The 18823-nt window shown below is 44.1% G+C and overlaps 1 protein-coding gene across 2 annotated transcripts in view; it reads right to left on the bottom strand.

Annotated features, from left to right (window-relative positions):
- Positions 1-1276: 1276 nt before the first annotated feature.
- Positions 1277-18823, bottom strand: part of TBC1D24 (TBC1 domain family member 24) — a 30360-nt gene continuing 12813 nt past the window's right edge. For both annotated transcript variants that reach the window (XM_008929559.3, XM_018067569.2), the window contains 7 exons: positions 17420-18454; positions 15234-15251; positions 10688-10846; positions 9899-9962; positions 7767-7862; positions 6857-7091; positions 1277-5187 (listed from right to left, as the gene is read on the bottom strand). In XM_008929559.3, coding sequence (XP_008927807.1) covers positions 5033-5187; positions 6857-7091; positions 7767-7862; positions 9899-9962; positions 10688-10846; positions 15234-15251; positions 17420-18378 — 1686 coding nt within the window. In that variant the 5' untranslated portion in view covers positions 18379-18454 and the 3' untranslated portion in view covers positions 1277-5032. The remainder of the gene's footprint in view (positions 5188-6856; positions 7092-7766; positions 7863-9898; positions 9963-10687; positions 10847-15233; positions 15252-17419; positions 18455-18823) is intronic.

The raw sequence follows: 18823 nt of genomic DNA, 5'->3' as shown, positions 1-18823 counted from the left end.
GGCTTGAAAAGGCAGGAAACCCTTGAAGTTTGCTGCCAGAGGCAATGTGGTGCCACCAGCTGGTTATAAAACGTCTCCCAAGGAAACGGGTAACTGTGAGACATTTACAGAAAAGCCTGCACAAAAAATCCAGGAAAAAAGGCACAATTAGCAAATATCAGGCTCTTCTCACGCTGCAGCACCTCGGTGAGACAGAGCACAGCCTTCCTTTCCCAGGAGTTCAGGCTCCAGCTGCTCCCAACCCTGTGAGACATCACCCACGTTCCCACCATCCTCCAGGCAGGACAGAGCTCCCACTGCCTGATGCAACCAAGGACAGCTCTCAGTCACTGTGAGGTCCCAAACCAGTTGCCTGCACTGCTCAGCTCCTCACGACCCTCGGTTACACCTTCCTGCTACTAAGCGCCTTCGTTATTAAGGCCCTTAAGGGAGTTGTAAAATTGTGATTTGTGGTGTTTAAAGCTAAGGTCACTTTTAAGGAAACCATGTGAACAAAGTCTATTCACACCATTTTTCCCTGCTCCTGTCTCTTTTGACAAAGAAGGACAGTCTGATAGTGTATACTAAATTCTGGGACTTCTGGCTTGCAAGAATGGATTTACTGGTGACGGTGGGAGAGGAACAGGCTGAGAGGAACCTCTAGTGGCCGCGGGCTTTCTGTGCAGCAAATCCTCAGGGAAGTGCAAAGCTGGCTTGAGAACCCTCTGGGAATTTTCTGCCACCTCAGCAATCCCTCTTTTCCACACTGCATTGCCTTAAACCACAGCTGTGCTGTGGAACATACATGGAAAACATCCATGTATGGCAGCATGGGAAGCCCAGAGTTGTGTATGAGGTAGATATGGTGGGGGTTTATTTTTTTTTTTGAAAAAGGAGTTTTGTTTAAACCCCAAAATTTAGTGGAATTCCACTTTTAAAATTTACATCCTTGGTCACTGCGTTGTGTGGTCACAACTTAGAGGTGCTGGTGTCAGAAGATGCCTCTAAGTTGCATTTTAAACTCAGGCTGGGCTGGGAAAAACCATGCTCCTGAGCCCTGCAAAAGGAAGGCTCATGTCAGAATTTGCCAATCAAGAGCTTTTTTACAGTCAGCTTGGTACCTGGTCTCAGTGGAAGTCCTGTGAGTTCTGAAACAATCAGAAACCGTGTAATCACCTCACCACAGTGCAGAGTCCTGCCCGAGAACACACACCAGGTCTCTCTGTTTCAGGGTGCCTTTTGCTACAAGCTTGACAGGAAGGAAAAGACCCGAAGGAAGGACAAGGTCAGCAGCCCCCACAGTCAAATACCTTTAATATAATCCAAGATTCCGCACAGTGACAAAAATACCATCGACGTAGGGCAGCGATTCCAAGGGAGGGTAGAAAACCAAATCAACAGCACACCACCACTCATCTGAGAGAACATCACCCCAAATAGTGCACACAATCAACATGACTGTGAATAGTCTGAAATTCAGGACAGAGAGCTGGCAGAAAGGCGTCCCAAGAGCCGGGTGCGCACGCCTTGGATGTCACTCGCCGGAGCTGCAGCTCAGCTCTTGGTCCCTGCTGGCCGTGGCATCAGTGTCCCTGTGCTCAGTGGGCAGAGGACATCACTCCCCATCAAAAATGAGGATGGATTTCCGAGGAGAAAGTACACAAATTCAATGCACACACACAGACAGCAGTTGAAGGATCTGCACGTGCCACCCCTCTGTGGGTAACCACAGATCTCTATTGGCATGGTTTAACTCTATAAAGAACAGTACTGGCCCCACTCCATTTTGACTTCAGATATGTCACCAGAGAGAAAATGGGAGTTTTTCCCATCCCTTTGTTAATTTGCCTCTGTTAACAGGAGGGTGATTAATGTGCTTCAATCAGAAAAGGGAGTGTGCCAAAGTGCAGGAGCTGTAGGAATGGCAGCTCAGGAGCAGTGAAGTCTGTCCAGCCTGGCTGCACCTGGAGACACTTCCCATGGCCTGCAAACAGCCTGAATGTCATTCACAATGAAGTCAAGTTTCTGATGTCAGGAGTTTTGAATCTTTTCTGCTTTCAAGAGAATATGCCAGAGCAAAAGCAGGTTCTCAGGAAGGCAGACATGCTCTTGCAGGACGGTGGTGGCTGAGGCCCAGCCCAGCTCCACAAAGGGCTCATCCCCTGACTCTGGTACTGCTGTCATCGCTGCCAGGGGGACCACAAAGAGGGACTACAAACTACACCAACACTTGTTCAGAGCTGCAAGTAACAACTGACTAAAGCACTTCACAGCTGGAGCACTTGAGATAACTTGAACTTTCTGATAAGGTGCCCATTACAGTCACTGTCTTCAAAACCAGCCTGTGGCCTCCACCTCAAGGGCTTTGCATGTGACAAACTGTAACAAACTTTGATAAACACTTGGTCAGCAACAGCCATTAACTACAGAGAGGAAAAACGCCTCTTTGGTACTGGAAAGAAGCCAAAGTCTTGTTCCTCTAAGGTGTCTCACAACCACTACAGGAATGACAGATGAAGATTTGCATGTGACAAGGAACATCCACTTTTACTGAACACAAGGACTGTGTGAAGATGCCACAGGACTGTACAGCTCCTCTCCCAGGATTGTTGCAGCCTCTTGCTTACCTAGGCTATTCCAGTTCAAACCACATAGACCAGTCCCACAGGATGCCTTTATCAAACCAAACCAACCCTGTGCCTGATGTCCAGTACTGCTCCTTGGATTCTCACACAACAATGGATTTCTGAGCAACCAGGAGTTACTTCTGATTCCAAACACCCAAATCACTGTGCACTAAGAACATGGCAGGGAAAGGAGCATGTTTCTGAGGCATGTTTCTTAGGTATGGCTTACAACAAAGTATTGCCATTGCTGCATCCAGTGGGGATGGGAGTGAGGAAATCCCATCACACTGCTGAGGAAATACCATCACACTGCAGCAAAGATTCTGCAGATAAAACCTATTCATTTGGAGCATAATATTCAACTCCCACAAATCCTGCCAACACACAGCTCCAGGGAATTTCTGACAACAACCTGGAAATTAATGCTATTGTGTTTTTGAGTTGGTCTTTTTCTTTTTTTTTTACCAAGGGCACCTCACATAAGCTCAAAAGAGAAGATGCAGACAAAAGTGAAACTCACCTACACTGAGGAGAACCTACTAAATGGGATACGTGTTCTGAGTAATTTCTTTTTCTGATGAAGATTGTGGGATACCTGCAAGGGCAAAGTGACACAGGTGGCTTTGGAAAATATAACAGAAGGCAACAGATATATAACAGAAGCCTGATATGACTGAGTTCTTCCACATCTAAATACATCAGTATAAATGAATTATCTCTCCCAGTTCAACCAAGCCTATGGTAAACCTGTGAAAAGACAGCTGGACAGAACTCATTGAGTGGGAAGGAGGAGAAAGGGAGGCCCAGTGCTGACCCTCAGATAGGGTGAGAGAATCCAGTTGCAAACACAAATGGTACAAAAGACACCCTAAACTGTTCTGCACATAAGCCAATATTTCAGAGAGTTATTTTGACAAAAATTCAAAATGGCACCTTAAGCAGCAAAACATATTTTTGCCAAGTTTGTTCACATACTCTGCAAGAGGCAGCCCTCTGCCAAGCCATTTGGGATTGTCACTGCTGCCAAGCTGGACAAGCCACTATCACCAAAATCTCACCTCTGAACATGTACGTGACCCTGTCCAGCCTAACTTTTAACATTATTAATGCTTAATTTTTCCTTTTAATGAAGTTCAAGTAGCAATAACATTTCTCCCACTTTACAGCAATTTTTTAGACTGAACTGTTGAAAGAATCAGCAATTTCTCTTTCCCTTCATTTTACCTGTTGTGATAAATCTTACTGGTGAGTTACTCACTGAAGCTTTGAGCATCCTGTTGTATGCTCTGGACTACTCACTGATGTTTATGTATTTGTGCTTCATGTGGGAGAAGCTCCACAGTTGACAGTGCAAGTTTTGGGTAAAGACACTGGGAAACTGCCTCCAGATATTACATGCCACCTGCCATGCCCAAAGAGGACTGTAGGAATGCTCAGGAATGAGCAAAAGCCTCTCTGCATCACCCAGAACCTACTAGAACATGCTGGTAGGAAACTGCTACTTTTTCCAGGATCTTCCTCCCATCTTCTTCCTTCGCTTGTGGGGAGAGCATGAAGCTCCCGTGTCACCATGTCTAATTCCCCAAACACACAGGGATATCAGCACAGTTATTCTCAGATTTAAAGCTCCATTTCAGCTCCCAGGAAGGATGAGGAAAGGGCTGTTTCTGAGCACTGCAGATATGCTCTGGCTTCCAGTTGCCTGACACACAAGTCAGTCTGAAGTCATCATACTGATATGGAGTAGGAATGTAAACAAAATCAAGCCTTGGAGATATGACTGTCCAGTCTGGATGCCTCTCTCAGAGGCATACTCCTCAAACAGATACAACTGGGACGTGCCAAGGGTTCTGGTACAAGGAGAGGATTAGCAATCATGGTTCTGGTGTGAATTAAGAGCTTCATAACTTAATGGTACTGATTTGTCTGCACAAAGTCTGCTCAGAGTAGGGCAATGTTTTTATGAACTACTGTTCTACATCAAATCTGAGGTCACCAGTGTTCCCTGTGAGAAGACATTTGATATTCCTGGCTCAGGCCAGGCACTGGTGCCAGTGGCTCAGAGCTCTGCAGCACAGCTCAGCCAGTGCTGTGCCTCCGAGGAACTGCGAACGCCAAACCTACCCCGTGATATGGACCTGTATCCTCCTAGGATGGGTCTGAAATCATCAAATGTTCATTTCTACCTAATAGCAGGGCCTGAATACAGAACTCTAGAGGTAAAGAGACAAGGAGTTGACATTACTTCACCTTGACCTGTCTAAAACAAGAGTAAACAACTAGGCCCTGTATCCAAGTGGACCACTTAGGAATGACTGACAGCACTGAGCCCAGCAAAAAGGATGTTCCAACTTGGCCTCCTGCCTTGGAATTTGCCGTGGGAATCCTAGAACAACTGAAAAACTAGTTGATTAATGACAGTCATGTCAACCATTCATGGTGTCCCTGAAGCCCCACACCTCCAGCACAGAGATCTGGAAGTTTTCAGAGCACAGTGGCTGGTTATTGAAAGTGTTGCAGTGGCTGGTTCTCCCGTGGTTCAGATCTGCATCCAGGTACAGAGCCTGGCCATCACCTCCTCCTGGGAAGAGACAAAGAGAGGGTCAGAGGGGGTCTCTGCGTTTCTTAGCATGGGAAACAGCTACACAAAACCAAAATAAAGGAAAGACTTCAGTGCTTTTCTCATGTGAGTAACTGGAAGCCCTCAGTGATGTCTGAGAGCTGTCTTCAGGTGTAACAAGAGTATGATCCGATGTAAAGGTTTTAAATGATAATATCAGAACTGGATAATTTCTTTTAATAATAATAAAGTAAAGTAATGCAGCTCAGTAAGAACAAGAAGCCTGACACAAATACCTGTACTTAAGATTTGTTTTTCAGTGCTGGAGGATACTGGAAGCAACCAACTGCAAATTTGCCTTCCAGTTAAGAAAAAACAAATAATTCTGTTAGCAGTCAAAAATCAAAGGTGGGAGAAGAACAAGATCAGTAAGTAACAGTCTGGTCTTCTAAATCACCATAAAACATGTAAGAATTAAAAGTATTTTGATTATCTGTGGGTCTATGTCAAGGTTCACATTGCTTACAGTCAGAAAATGCAGAGAACTGAAATAAAGTTAGACAGAAATATGTTAGGAAAACAAAAAGGAAGATCTCCTATTGCTTATAGGGCAACCATCAAAGAACATCTACCAAAAACATCTGAGGAATCAAAAGGGTGGGAATTCTGGTCCACAGCTGGAGTTGTGTACAACACTCACTTCCCTGTATCTACCACCCAAGCCTGGATCTCTCTTATTCCTCCCTATAGTGTAGAATATGGTAAATATAAGTGACTCCCTTACCCAAGGCTGATAGGAAGAGCTGGTGGGACACATCACACTCTACAGCTCCCTGACAAGAGGGTGGAGCCAGGTGGGGGTCAGGTTCTCTTCCCAGGGAACAAGGGACAAGATGAGAGGAAACGGCCTCAAGTTGTGCCAGGGGAGGCTTAGGTTGGATATCGGGGAAAATGTCTTCATGGAAAGGGTGGTCAGGCCCTGGCACAGCTGCCCAGGGCAGTGATGGAGTCACCATCCCGGGAGGGTTTTACAAGCTGTGTGGATGTGGCATGTGGGGACAGTGGTGGCCTTGGCACTGCTGGGAGAGCAGTTGGATTTGATTATCTTAGAGAGCTTTTCCAACCTAGACCATTCCATAAGTCTATGATTAGAGCACATGCTGCAGGGTGGGAAATCAGCCAACACCTGATATTACAGAGGAAATCACAGACCAGTTGCTCTCCTAACAACTGTCAAGTAAAGCCTTTTGGGAAAAGGACAACTATGGTTTTATACATGTTCCTTGTAAATCCCATTTAGGTGACGACATTACTAAGAAGGATTTTGCCAAAGTCAGTAGCACCACAGATGCAGTAAAGTTCCTGGAGAATTAACATGTTTTATAGTTTAGTCTGTGTTTCAAAAGCCTTGATGTAAACTAAGTTCCTTTTTGAGAACTACTTCTCATCCTGAATTAGGCAGTTTGAAGGAATGGCTGTGCTTAAAGCCACGAGTCTTCTCTAAAACACTTGCATGCAAGTTCTCCCACAGAAAAATTTTGCTGGGAAATAATATCAGGTTTTGGGCAGTTTTATCTCTAACTGTGGCGATACTGAAACAGATACAGGGGTCACCTGTATTAACCACATATCTGAGGTGGATAGGAAGAGCTGGGGTAGGATCTGTGCTTGGATTCTCACACCGACTCACCGACGATGATGCACTCGCTGCTGCCAGCCATGAACATGGAGGCAGTTTTGGAAGGCAGGTTGAAGTGCCGCGCTGACAGGAAGGGAGAGAGGCGATCCGAGGGCTCCGAGGGGCCACTGCCGGAGGAGAGCGTGCTGGGAGCTGGGGAGGAGTGGTTCTCTGTCTCTGGGCCAGCTGTGGCCAGTTCTGGGTGCTTTATGATCACCCACTCGTAGCGTTCCACTTCTGGCTGCAGCTGCAGAGGGGCAGAGAGAGCAGGGCTGTAGTTAGTGCCCACACTGCACAGAGCTCTGCTCAGCAAAGGACATTCCAGACTCTCGGTCGCCACCTGCACAGGCAGTGGGAAAGATTGGATCAACCCTTATTGAGGCCAGATGTTGTATTCTTTATTCCTTTGCTTTTTAGGTGATTGAAGAAATGATGAAGTGATTTTTGAGTTACCTTATTACATCTCTCATCTCTGCATCACCTCTCTCTACAACTCCCTGACAGGACGGTGGAGCCAGGTGGGGGTTGGTCTCTCCTCCCGGGTATCAAGAGATAGACAAGAGCAAATGGCCTTAAGTTGTGCCAGGGGAGGTTTAGGTTGAATATTGTGAAAACTTCTTCACTGAAAGGGTTGCCAGGCACTGGCATAGGCTGCCCAGGAAAGGGGTGGTGTCACCATCCCTGGAGGGACTTAAAAGCTGTGTGGATGTGGCACTTGAAGATGTGGCTTAGTGATGAACATTGTGCTGGTGCTGGATTGACAACTGGAATTGATGATCTTTAAGGTCTTTTCCAATGATTCTATGATCTTTTAAGAAAATATTCCATGCAAGGGAAGAAACTTAAGCAGAAGGGAAGTAAGAGTTACACAAGTACAGTGGTTCTGTCTTGCTACTGGGCAGAACAATAAAATTGTACTCACCCTGAACACAAAGCACTCTCCAGTCCCAAAGAAGCTCAGCTTGTTCCCTCCTCGCCGGCGCTCGCTCCAGTCCGTGGACAGGTAGGCCCCACAGACCTGGCACACACAGCATAGTCAGGCTTCCCATCAAAGGAGGAAGTGTGTTAAACCCACTGGTACTGACATTTCAGAGGCCAAAACTGCAGGTTTTAGCTGGAGTTTCAGAATCTCTCTACCAGTGGATTAAAGCAGCACAAGTATTTATATCTAAAGATAGATTTAAATTGCTTTAATCTGCCTGCAGTTTCCCTTAAATCTGAAGAGTTTCATGAATTATTTCACATCTCTGAGGCCTTAAGGGAGAAATGTTCCAAGAGAACCCCAGTACCAAAGCACGAATCACTCCAAACCTGTACAGCCTGACTCCCACTTCCTCCCTTTGGCATCCAAAGCAACAGTGTTGTTTTTACAGTATGAGCAGCTCTGCCTGAACATGTTCTGGTCATAAACAGTGGCCTTGGTGGCTTTCTTACATTTCCAAGTGTAGGCCAAAGCCAGCTTAGCTAAGCCAATGGTGAACTAGCTCAGATATTCAGCAGCAAATCACAGGGGGGTCACTAATCTCCAACAAAGGGAAGCACCCTCAGAAAGCTGAGCTGATTTCTGGAGCGTTTTGTTTGCAGAAGAATTTTTTGCTACTGGCAATACACATCCCTGCCAAACGCACACACAATGAAGCTCCAAGAGCGGGGTGAAAGCATCCCTGCTTTTTTTCCCCCAGAAACTGGAAAACCAGTTATGGTTATACAGAATTATTCTAAAGAACACTTGCTGTTTAGCCTTCACCAGCATTACAAAGAGAGCTCCTAGGACAAGATCCTTGAAGAACAAGTTTTTTATATAGATAAATCTGTATTTGGAGTTAAATGTCAATTTAGAACTAAATCTAAATGACCCAGAAGTCCATTTGATGTGATATGCCCAACGGATATGAGAGATAGAAAATCAGAAGGCAAATTTTCTTCATTCTAAAAAGTAACTATAGATGTATGGATAGAGGATGAACAATCCTTTGCATTAAACCTCAAACCTACAATCACCAAACGAAACCCCCCTTATTTTTCTCCTGCTTTTTTTTTTTTTTTTTGCTGCATATATTTTTTTTTGAGAGGTAAGAAGCAAACCATGCTAGAAAAACCAGCATCCCTTACAAAGACTTTTGACATAATCCAGGACAAGAAGCAAAATAATAAACAAATATTCCCCCCTTTCTCCTTTAGACACCAGGGGTATTCCATGAGCCATTGGCATGTCAATGCAGGTCTGGATGTCCAGAAACCATCAGAAATATGAAATGACCCAGAGTCTGAGCATTAGGTAGCTGCAAATAAGAGTAGAAATGGGCTTGTTCATGGACAGTCATCCTGCAGGGACATAGGGAGTAATATAAGCCCACAGGCTGCAAACAGCTTAATGTAATATACAGGATATTTAAAAGTCATGCACAGTGGCACAGATAACCAGCACCATCACAGGAAACTCCTGTGTGCCCTCCTGAGAAGGTTCTGGGAAGACTTCTTGTTTTATGTATTAAAGCTGCTGCTTTCACATTATGCTGCCTGATACTGTCACACACAGCAAAGCAGAAACAAGGCACCTGTGTGCACTCCTCCTCAGCTTCTCACAGCTGCCCTGGCTTATTTATCTCCCAGTCAAGAAGGAGATGAAGCTAAGGCTTTTGCTTTCACATTATGTAGTGTAGCATTATTCATACCATTCAAATTCTGCTACTTTCTCTCCTCATATCCTGGAGAAAAGAAAATATCTTCTATGCATCGAGAGTTTAACACAATTCCCACCCTGTCCCTTTGATTCTGCAATTCAGAGTGTGTCCAAGAGCAAAACGAGTTACTTTAGTCCATCATCCCACATTAGTTACAGGAGAAAAAGCAGCTGACCAAGACTTGGTTTACAAGATCTACTCAAGAATGCATAGTCCTATAACCAACAAATGGAATCATTTAAAGCATGGATTGTTAAAAAGCCAAAACCAACCCTTGCTTATTCATTTTATTATACACAGTTTTGTGTTGCAATACAGCATTGCACACTGCCCAAAACCCAGTTTAATCACTCTCTTTCACTTCACTCACCTCTTTTGCTGTTGTCTTGATGAGGAGAAGAGTTGGTTCGTGCCCCTCACTGTGGGAATAGAACCTGAAGTGCAGAGCACACAAAAATGAGCACTCAACTACCACCAACTGCAGCTCCTTCCCTCCTCAGCATCATGTACCACCTCCTCCTCCAGCTGATGCCATAGCAAAAATCATCTGAAGACTACGAACATTCCTGCAAATGCTTTCTACAGTCCATGTAAATCTTACAGCTGAGTGTAAATGAATATTATCAAGCAGTTGTTCTCTACTCAGTTCTCTGCAGTTGCTTATATCTCTGCAGAATAACTGGAAACCTGACCATCCCAACAGCAGCATTTTACAGCATTTTGAATTAAAACAACCCAGAGGGCTAGCAGCTGTGTCTGAAGGGCTTTGGGTCTTCATAGAAACTAATTGTGATGCATTCTCTTTGCTTGCTTTTGCTCTTCCTCAGGCACATGGGGCTGGGAGAGCAGGTCACTCCCTGCCTCAGTACCTCACCTGTCAACGACAGTCATTTTTAGAAGCTATAGGCTTATAGTCTTCTGTGCCAAGTGGAAGGAGAACTCATATCTAGTTTATCCCACTTAAAAAATAATGACAATCAGATTCATGTAGAGGAATCTCCCTTATTCCTTGGATCAGTCTCAACACGGTTTTCTGTCAAAAGAGCCCGAAGATCTGCCACTGAATTGAACCATTCGACCCCGTGAGGAATGAACCATTCTCAGACCAGCACAGTCAGGGAACTGATGGAAGTTTGACAGCTTTGAAGGTTGTCCTTACCTGCTCAGGCTACAGCCATGTTCCAAGGTGGTGAAAAGCAGGAGGGGCTGGCACAGAGCAAATCGCTCTGGGATCCATGACCAGATGTCTCTCATTTCCTTCACACTGACAATTTCTGACTTGAAGTTCTCAGCATGAACTGCCAAGTGCACATTCTGCCTGAGAAATACAACACAAAACATTGAGAAACAAGTTTTGTTTAACGAGTTTTGGATTACAGGACAGTAACATGCAAAGACAGCTGAGCACTAACAGACCCTAGTAGATAAATTATTGTTCACAGCTCCACCTCACGGGATTAGAAGGCCATGGCCTAGTGAAGGTAATAAATTACTGCAATTTAACATAATCCTGAGAGGCAGAGATCTAGTCTGACTGAAATACCTGGAGCTATTCCTCTGTATGGCAGCTGTTGCCTGCACCTTTATACACAGAGGACACAATGCTGAGCCACTGAGGATGACCATGACCTTAAATAGTTCAAATTGTATTTGCTATTTGAGATGGTCTCTCTCTCAAATTGCACTTGTATTTAAGCACAGAGAATAGAATGCCAAAACAAACAGCCAGGATCTGAAAGGAAGGGGTAGTACTTCCCTCCCCCCACCCCAACCTCAGGTCCTGCCTGTATCAGGAGTTAGAGAATCCCTAAAGCCCTCAGAAACCTTCGAGGAATTAGTATTACCAGGTTGGGCAACTTTAATTCAAGGAAAATATTTGAAGCTTTCTGAAAGTTCCACCTCTTGGACACATGTCATTAGCAATGACTTCCACTTCATTAAGAACCAAAGAAGTTCCTGGGCTCATGGTTACAGATGGAGCCTGAGAACATGAAGGAATGGTGGACATGGACAATGGAAAGGAAACCCCCACGCCTCCCAGAGGGGTCTGATACAGTTATAAGGATTGATTAATGGCTTTTAAACACTTGAGGGTAACAACCATCATCAGCTTAACCAGCCCTCAGTTCTCAGATTAAACAAGCACACAGACCCAGAGCCTGGGGATTAAACAAGTGTTATTGCCATGTTACACACTCAAAATGCAAAGGTGACAGCCAAGGACGTGGTGCAGCGACATAGGAGCTCGCACAAGACACTGAGTTACTGGGCAGCCAGCAGTCAAGTGAAGCTTTATCAGTTTGCTCTGCATGCAAGGGTTCAGGCGCAAGTATTTGCCTATTTCTGATGTTTTTTTTCTGATAATTACACATTTCTTTCAGTTTCATGGAACATAAAGACACCCTCAGTAGTGTATATCTACATGGATCTGGACAGCTTAGCTCACTTTCTAAAACACAGTAACTATAATTGTTTACTATTTTTCATGCTTGCAGTACCAAAAAATCAGCAGCATTTGTACTGTACTTCAGAGTGGTGCTTGCTTGGAGACACTGGGACCTGCTTTCTGAAACTCACTGTAACTGCCTTAGTGTCAGCATTTCTAGTGAAGTGACTCCTTAAGTCACTTAAAAAAAAATACAAAAATTACTGCTTCCTCCAGCCAAATGAACCAAATCACTCCCTGCATTGCTACCCTGAGTTATTTAATGAGCAAGGAACTTTTATGGGCACCTATTGAAGGAACTTGAAACTCTTAATGGCTTTAAAAACTTACAGTATCACTGACTAGGGAAATTATTCGTGTTTTTAAACAGCAAGCTGAGCCACAGGAGAGATCCACTGAAGCAAAGTATGAGCCAAGCTTTGAACTCACATCTCCAGAATCTTACTTTAGGTCTCATTCTCTGGATCCTGTCTGGTCTGCAGCTAAAACTGGTGGCACTACGGAACAGAGCTGAGAAACAAAGCCTTGGTTTCAGTTCAGCAGAAATTAGATTTTTTTTTCCATATTTAAGTAATCAAAAAGTTTGTTAGAGTGAATTTCTGGAGGAAAAGTAACAATGATAAATAGGCTAAGAGTTAGTAGCAAATATCAAAAGTTTTAAAGTTATACCTCAGGCAAGCCTCCGAATTATTTGTATTTCTGGTCTGTATATTTTTCACACTTCTGTGAGCTGTTTGGGCAACTAGACTTCAGCTCTTGTTCCTAAGAGGCTCTCACACTCAGAGTGCCTTTGCTTTTGCCTTTGCTCCTTCTGGCTGATCTGAACTACTGGCTTAAGGACTTTCCTCCCCAAGCCCCACTCAAAGCCTGAGCTCAGCAGTTTTCCAGGAACACATCCCTTTCAGAACCCTGTGTCTTCCCACAACTCTTCCATGGAGGTAGAATATTACCTTTTCAAACAGATCTTTCTGATTTACTAGAAAGCATTTGCCACTATATTGACCATTTAAAACTATCCCAGGAATACAGTTCCTTCCCTTTGAATATCATGGCAAATCATTCCATATTTAATCTCATCATCTAGTTCAACCTAGACTATAACTTGGCCAAAGGATGTGAAATCAAATGACCTGCTATTTCCCAGTCACAAATCACAGCTGCAGGTGCCTGAGACTGAAACCTGACCCTGTGTTGATACCAGTGTCCACACACAGCCTGTGCCTATGTCAAACCATCTGTGCTGCTGAGCAAAAATATAAGGGGTTTTTTTTGGGGGGGGGGGGAGAGGGCCCAGAAAATTGCATCTAGTTACAAGTATCTAACCTGTATTAGTTCTCCTATTTTTGACAGTATTTATCTAATGACACTGAAAAATCATCTCCTTCAGTTTGGCAGCTGCTCTTCAAAGTAGTAAATGAGTGAAAATGAACAAACGCAAGTTGACTAAGAAAAAAAACAAATGTTTTGGTTTATATTTACTGAGGAAAAATAAGTTTAGCCTTCACCATACTACAGGTCTTTCAGGGTTATCTGGTAAAAAAACAAGCAGTTTGAGAAATCAGTAAATTTGGATAGCATTACAGTCTACCACTAGAACTGAACAAATTCAGTAAGATTTTACCCTGCCTTACTGTTTCCTCAGTTACTGGGATGAGAATGACAACTTTCTATTGATTGCTGATGTCAGAAAGACTTTTTCAACTGCTATTATACCAAAGGAAATGAGATTTAGAAACCCAGCACAACGAATTTTTAATAAAGCAGCTTATTTGCTGCTTTCACTAGGAATGCTGTTTTTTCCAGCTGTATCATTAATACAGTGTGCTTCAGACACCTCAAAGGTCCCAGTGATATGCCCATCACAACAAATATCCCACTCCAAGGTATGACTCACTGAGTTACATCGTCCTGCTCTATTCTGGTTTGGGTCAAATCTTACAGGGGCTGCATTAGCTTTAAATTCCATCATAATTTCAACGAGGGCGTAATTGTGTGGGAAAAGGGAGATGTTCTTTTTCAGTCATAAATGGCAATATAAGTAATTTGTGGGGCATAAGCCTGAAACCTAATCCTGTGTAGAGATCAATGTCAACAGACACCCTGCACCTACCTAGGCCCCCTCAAACCCAATCTATTTCCTAGCAGAAATTAAGGCTTTCTGCTGCTTTCAGAACAATTTAACTGCATCAAAATAATACACAGCTGCTGAAGGTTTGCTTGGCTGGAAATAACAGCCTGCTGATTTATAAGGGGTAAAATCCTCAACACAGAAGTTATGGTATGAAACATGCTTTGATAAGTCTCTTAAGATGTTCTTTCAAACATGAAAATACAAGAAAATTAATTCCAACTTTGATTTTATAAATTAGTATAAATGTTAGTGTCCATCACTCACTAAAGTTAACTCAGGGCACCTGCAGCAAGGCCAGAGGATTCTCAAATGCATCAATTTAAACCCAAATATCTGTGGTATTTAGTACTCACAAGGTAGTCTTTTTCCTTTCCAAGTTCTCCTCTAATCAGACAACACAATCCACCGGGTTTTGTTCTTTAAGATTTACTTTCCAGGTCAAGACTCGATGAATGACTTTATTGACCATTAATGCTCTATGGCTGAGTAATTCTGGCCTCCGTGACACAGGAAAAGAGTCTTGTCTTCTCACTTCTAAAAACCCTCTGCCTACTTAAAAATAATCTAGTATTAATAGAGACAGGTCACTTTTAGGAGTGTGCCAAGTTGGGGTCAGTCTCAAAAAATCTTTCCAAATAACTGCTGAAAACTTGCAAAGAAGAAAAAAAGTTCTGTGTGTCTCACATCTAATGTAAGAGCATACACCAGGTTTGGATGTGGGATTATACCCAGCAGCTCTGAAAACATGTTATTTGACATGTTTAAAAAAAACCCACCACCTTTTCTTCTCGTGTAGAAAGGACCATTATTATAACGGTCCTTTATAGCCATTACCATGATCCCACCATGTCCATTACTCTTTCCCCCTCTGCAGGGCACAGCTGTGCTGCTGTCTGAAGTGCTCTGCTCACTCCCTGGGCCACGATCCCTTCCCTTACAGCTTTGCAGGTGCTTTGAACTAACTTTGCAGGAGCGTGTTCAGGAGCTGTGGCACAGCAATGGGATGCTCCAGTTGCTGCCCTGCTTCTCCTGCCCCAATGTCAGCGATGACAACAGCCTTGGAACAAATAACCAGCCAAAGACAGGGGAAACCAGCAAAGTACAAAGGGTTCAAGTGTTTTAACCTACCTTTTGGGAGGTGCAAGGCTGCAAACAGGAGGGGTGCAGTGGGGATGGAATGGACAGAGGAGAATGTACAAGAAGAAAGACAAAAAAAGATAGAAAAGATCAGTGACTTCCTACATCCGTGACAAAGTGAGTGAAAGGAGCCTGGAGAGAAACAAAGCAAGGTTTGATTTGAGTCACCAAGCATGAGAAAAACAATCAGACAGGTTAAAACATTTATATTTCTATTCCCCCCCCTTTTTTTGTTATGTGATTGGAAAATAAATCATCTCCTTGCACAGGCCAAACAGACCTGGAGAAGAGAACTCACTGGCATCCTATGGAGCCCTGGAGAACAGCTCACTTCTCCTGTGCCCATGCTGGGATCCAAACTGAGCCAAGCTCCCCAGGACACTGAGAAGTTTCAGTGGGTTCACAAAAGTAGCCAAGAGAGGATACAAACCTTTCAGTAGCAATTCTGCTTGATGTAGCAGTAGCTACTGGCTTTATTTGGGTATATTACCGTATTTTGCTTTAAAGGCACCACAGTTGTGAGTGAGAATTTCTCTGTGACATGTAACACAGCAGGAGTTTCTGGGGTTTTTGTGGTTAGTTGTGGTGTGGAGTTTTTTTTCTTTTCTTTTCTTTTCTTTTTTTTTTTAAAGTTCTTGTTCTGTTTTAAAGAATATACTCAGAAAGGATATTACAACTTTCCTGAACTTCAGAACAGGAAGAAAAGACACATATTGAAAGAGTTAACACTCCTGGTTGTGAGTCTCAAATGCAACGGTCTGAACTCTCCCTGATGTGACAATCCACTGGCTAAAGGCCCTGAAATAGTTGCATCTGACAGAAAAATGAAGCAGCTGATTGTAAACAAGTTGTGAGTCTAAAAATTAACCACTGGAGAAGACTGGAGGGAACTTTACATGTGCATAGACATATGAAGGAGGTTCAGCTAAGATTTATGTTATTTTATAGGCTGAAATGTGCTCAGCGTGTATTTCCATTCCATGGAATGATATCTGTTTACAACTGACTCAGCAACAGTTAGCTGGAAGATCCTACTACATCAGGGGCTGGTACCTTTGGATTTTTGAAGATTTAGAGAAAATGAGACTGTGCCTATAGAATACCAAATTCTAGAGAACACACTCACTGACCCAGGGAGTGTAGAAGTCACCCTTCCCTTCAGAGGGCAGGGCAGCTCATAAAACTGTCCAACACTTAAACTCAGATTTCAAAAGTGGCTGGGAGAAGTTTGCTGCTGTCAGAGGCCTCTGGAGAAACAGCACATGCACCACCAGCATTTACCTGCACATACATTTGCACTTGGCAGGATGTTAATTTTGATTAGATTAATAAATTGCTACCTTTTCTATATCCATGGAGAGGTCTTTCAGCCAGGCTTTTTATTAGTATGGCTTTTACTATCACAGTGGAGCAAGATTTCATTCCCTAGTTTCACAGCTGGTTTTTCCTCCCATCATTTCTGAAAAGGAATTGTGATGACACAATCACGTTTTGGACCTGCATACTCACTCTTCTCTCCCACATTTCTTTCAAAATCATTATTTCTAATAGTACACGAACCCGTTACAAAATAGATCAACTCCTACCTTTGACGGATACTCCTGACTTTCAGGAGGCTTGCAGTAAAATTAATTTAAAAAGTAACCTGTAAATAAGACTTTTTTCATCCTTGCTCTGTTAAAATAACTCCCCAGTTAGGCAAAATGTTCCCAGCTGGGACAGCACCTACTTACACTAAAGAAACTGCTGAATTCACAGTACTGGGCAGCATCAATTTGACATTTTATACAGCTAATCTCATATTTAAGAATTAATTTTCACAGTTGTTTGTGTATGTTTCTTCCAAGTAAATTATCAGTGCTTTTTCCAGCTTTGCTAAAATACCTTTTCATTTAAAAAAGAAAGACACTTTTGAGATGCAATACTTGTAATTAATATGTACCTGTATAAATTCATCACTGAGCAAGCTATGAGAAACTGCTCTGTTCCGCCTGTGTCATAACACTTCAGTTACACTTCTCACTAATGCTTAATTTTGGGGCTGCTGGCTTTTTCGTCAGAGAGAAAACATCAGAGGACACTAGCACACACGAGTGGAGCCGTCCCAGCAGTGCCCCAGGGTTGCCTGACTGGGAAAACTCTGGAGGTGGCTCAGGCTGCCTGTGGTGAGCCCCTACCTTTTCTGTTTGACCGTGATGCCCTTCTGCTGCAAAGCCTTCTCGTTGGCCATCTGCAGCAGCTGGATCTCCTTCCGAGAGAAAAGGCGGATAGCAAAGGCTTTTTCCAGGAGCCTCTCCGGAGTAACTGACTTGGCGATGTCCCTCACGAAGGCTCGGATGTCCTGCTGGATGCTGTCGGACTCCATGGGCTGCCCAGCTCTGACTTTGTGAAAGAACTTCAGAAGAGCCAGCGCGACACGATAGAGAACCTTGTACCCTTCCACCAGGAACACGTCAAAGACCCGCGCGACGTAGGCCATGGGCAGCTCCCCAAAGAGCCACCGCTGCCAGTCCGAGTACACCTCCAGCACGTCCTCGGACACGGCCACCATCAGCTTGTGGGCTGCCTGGCAGTACTTGTTCACCAGGTCCCCGAAGGTCATGCAGGAGGACTCAAAGGCCAGGAAGGTCTGGTCGATGAGCCGCTTGGAGGGGTCATTGCAGGCCAGGATGCGACAGACCTGCTCAAAGCACTCGGCCTCATCCTTGCTGTAGTGCAGCAGCAGCGCGATCACCGCTGGCAGCGCCGGGCAGAACGAGATGTCCGGGAACTGGTTGGCGATGCACAGGATGATCTTCCTGACCGCCCCGATGCCCTCTGCGTTCAGGCAGTACGTGGGGACCAGGCTGTTGTCCACAAACTCTGGCAGGGGCAGGGAGCTGCTGCTGCGCTTTCCCACAATCTTCACGACGATGTCCCGGTACACGTTGGCATCCGGGGTCACCGTGCGGCATGGGATGCTGCTGATGAGTTTGTGGTACACTTTGGCTCTCAGACAGTGGTTCTTGGCCCAGTAGCCCTGCCGGGCCAGGTGCTTGAGCTCCTGGAACTCGGTGCAGCTGAGCTCCTTCGTGTCCTGGCTCTGGGCACTCACATCCATTTTGTCCCAGTCCACAAAGCGACTGTACTCATCCATGGCTCCAGGAGAAGTAAATCAGATAAATCATAAGAACGGAGACCTTAATTAGTCATTGAAGGACTTGCAGATTTTTCTGCAAAAGGAACAATAAAAAAAATAGAAGTTTGAGTAACAGGTAATCTCCCATTTTCTTTAGGAACAGAGACACGTACATTCAACTTGTTCCTGCAATAGCAAAACTGTTTTCTACAGCAAAGAAAGTTAAAGGTGCCTCTTTATTTTTAAGCCCAGCTTTCCTTGCATTGTCAGTAACTACTACTGCAGTAACTGGTCAATGTCCAGCCAAGACACCGATCCTGAGGACATCTTCCCAGGAAATTAATTTCCCTAACTGAAGGTCTAATATGAGGCATAGATCTTTATATTCACATCTCACTTAAGAAAACAGAAGACTCTCACTTCAAAAATATCCGTTGTAAGGTCTGTTCAATTTGCAATCTCT

This window comes from Manacus vitellinus, unplaced genomic scaffold (genome assembly GCF_001715985.3).
Source record: "Manacus vitellinus isolate BGI_N305 unplaced genomic scaffold, ASM171598v3 scaffold_12_pilon, whole genome shotgun sequence".
NCBI lineage: Eukaryota > Metazoa > Chordata > Aves > Passeriformes > Pipridae > Manacus > Manacus vitellinus.
The sequence above is the reverse complement of the archived record's forward strand: the minus strand, read 5'-3'. Positions and strand labels throughout refer to the sequence as shown.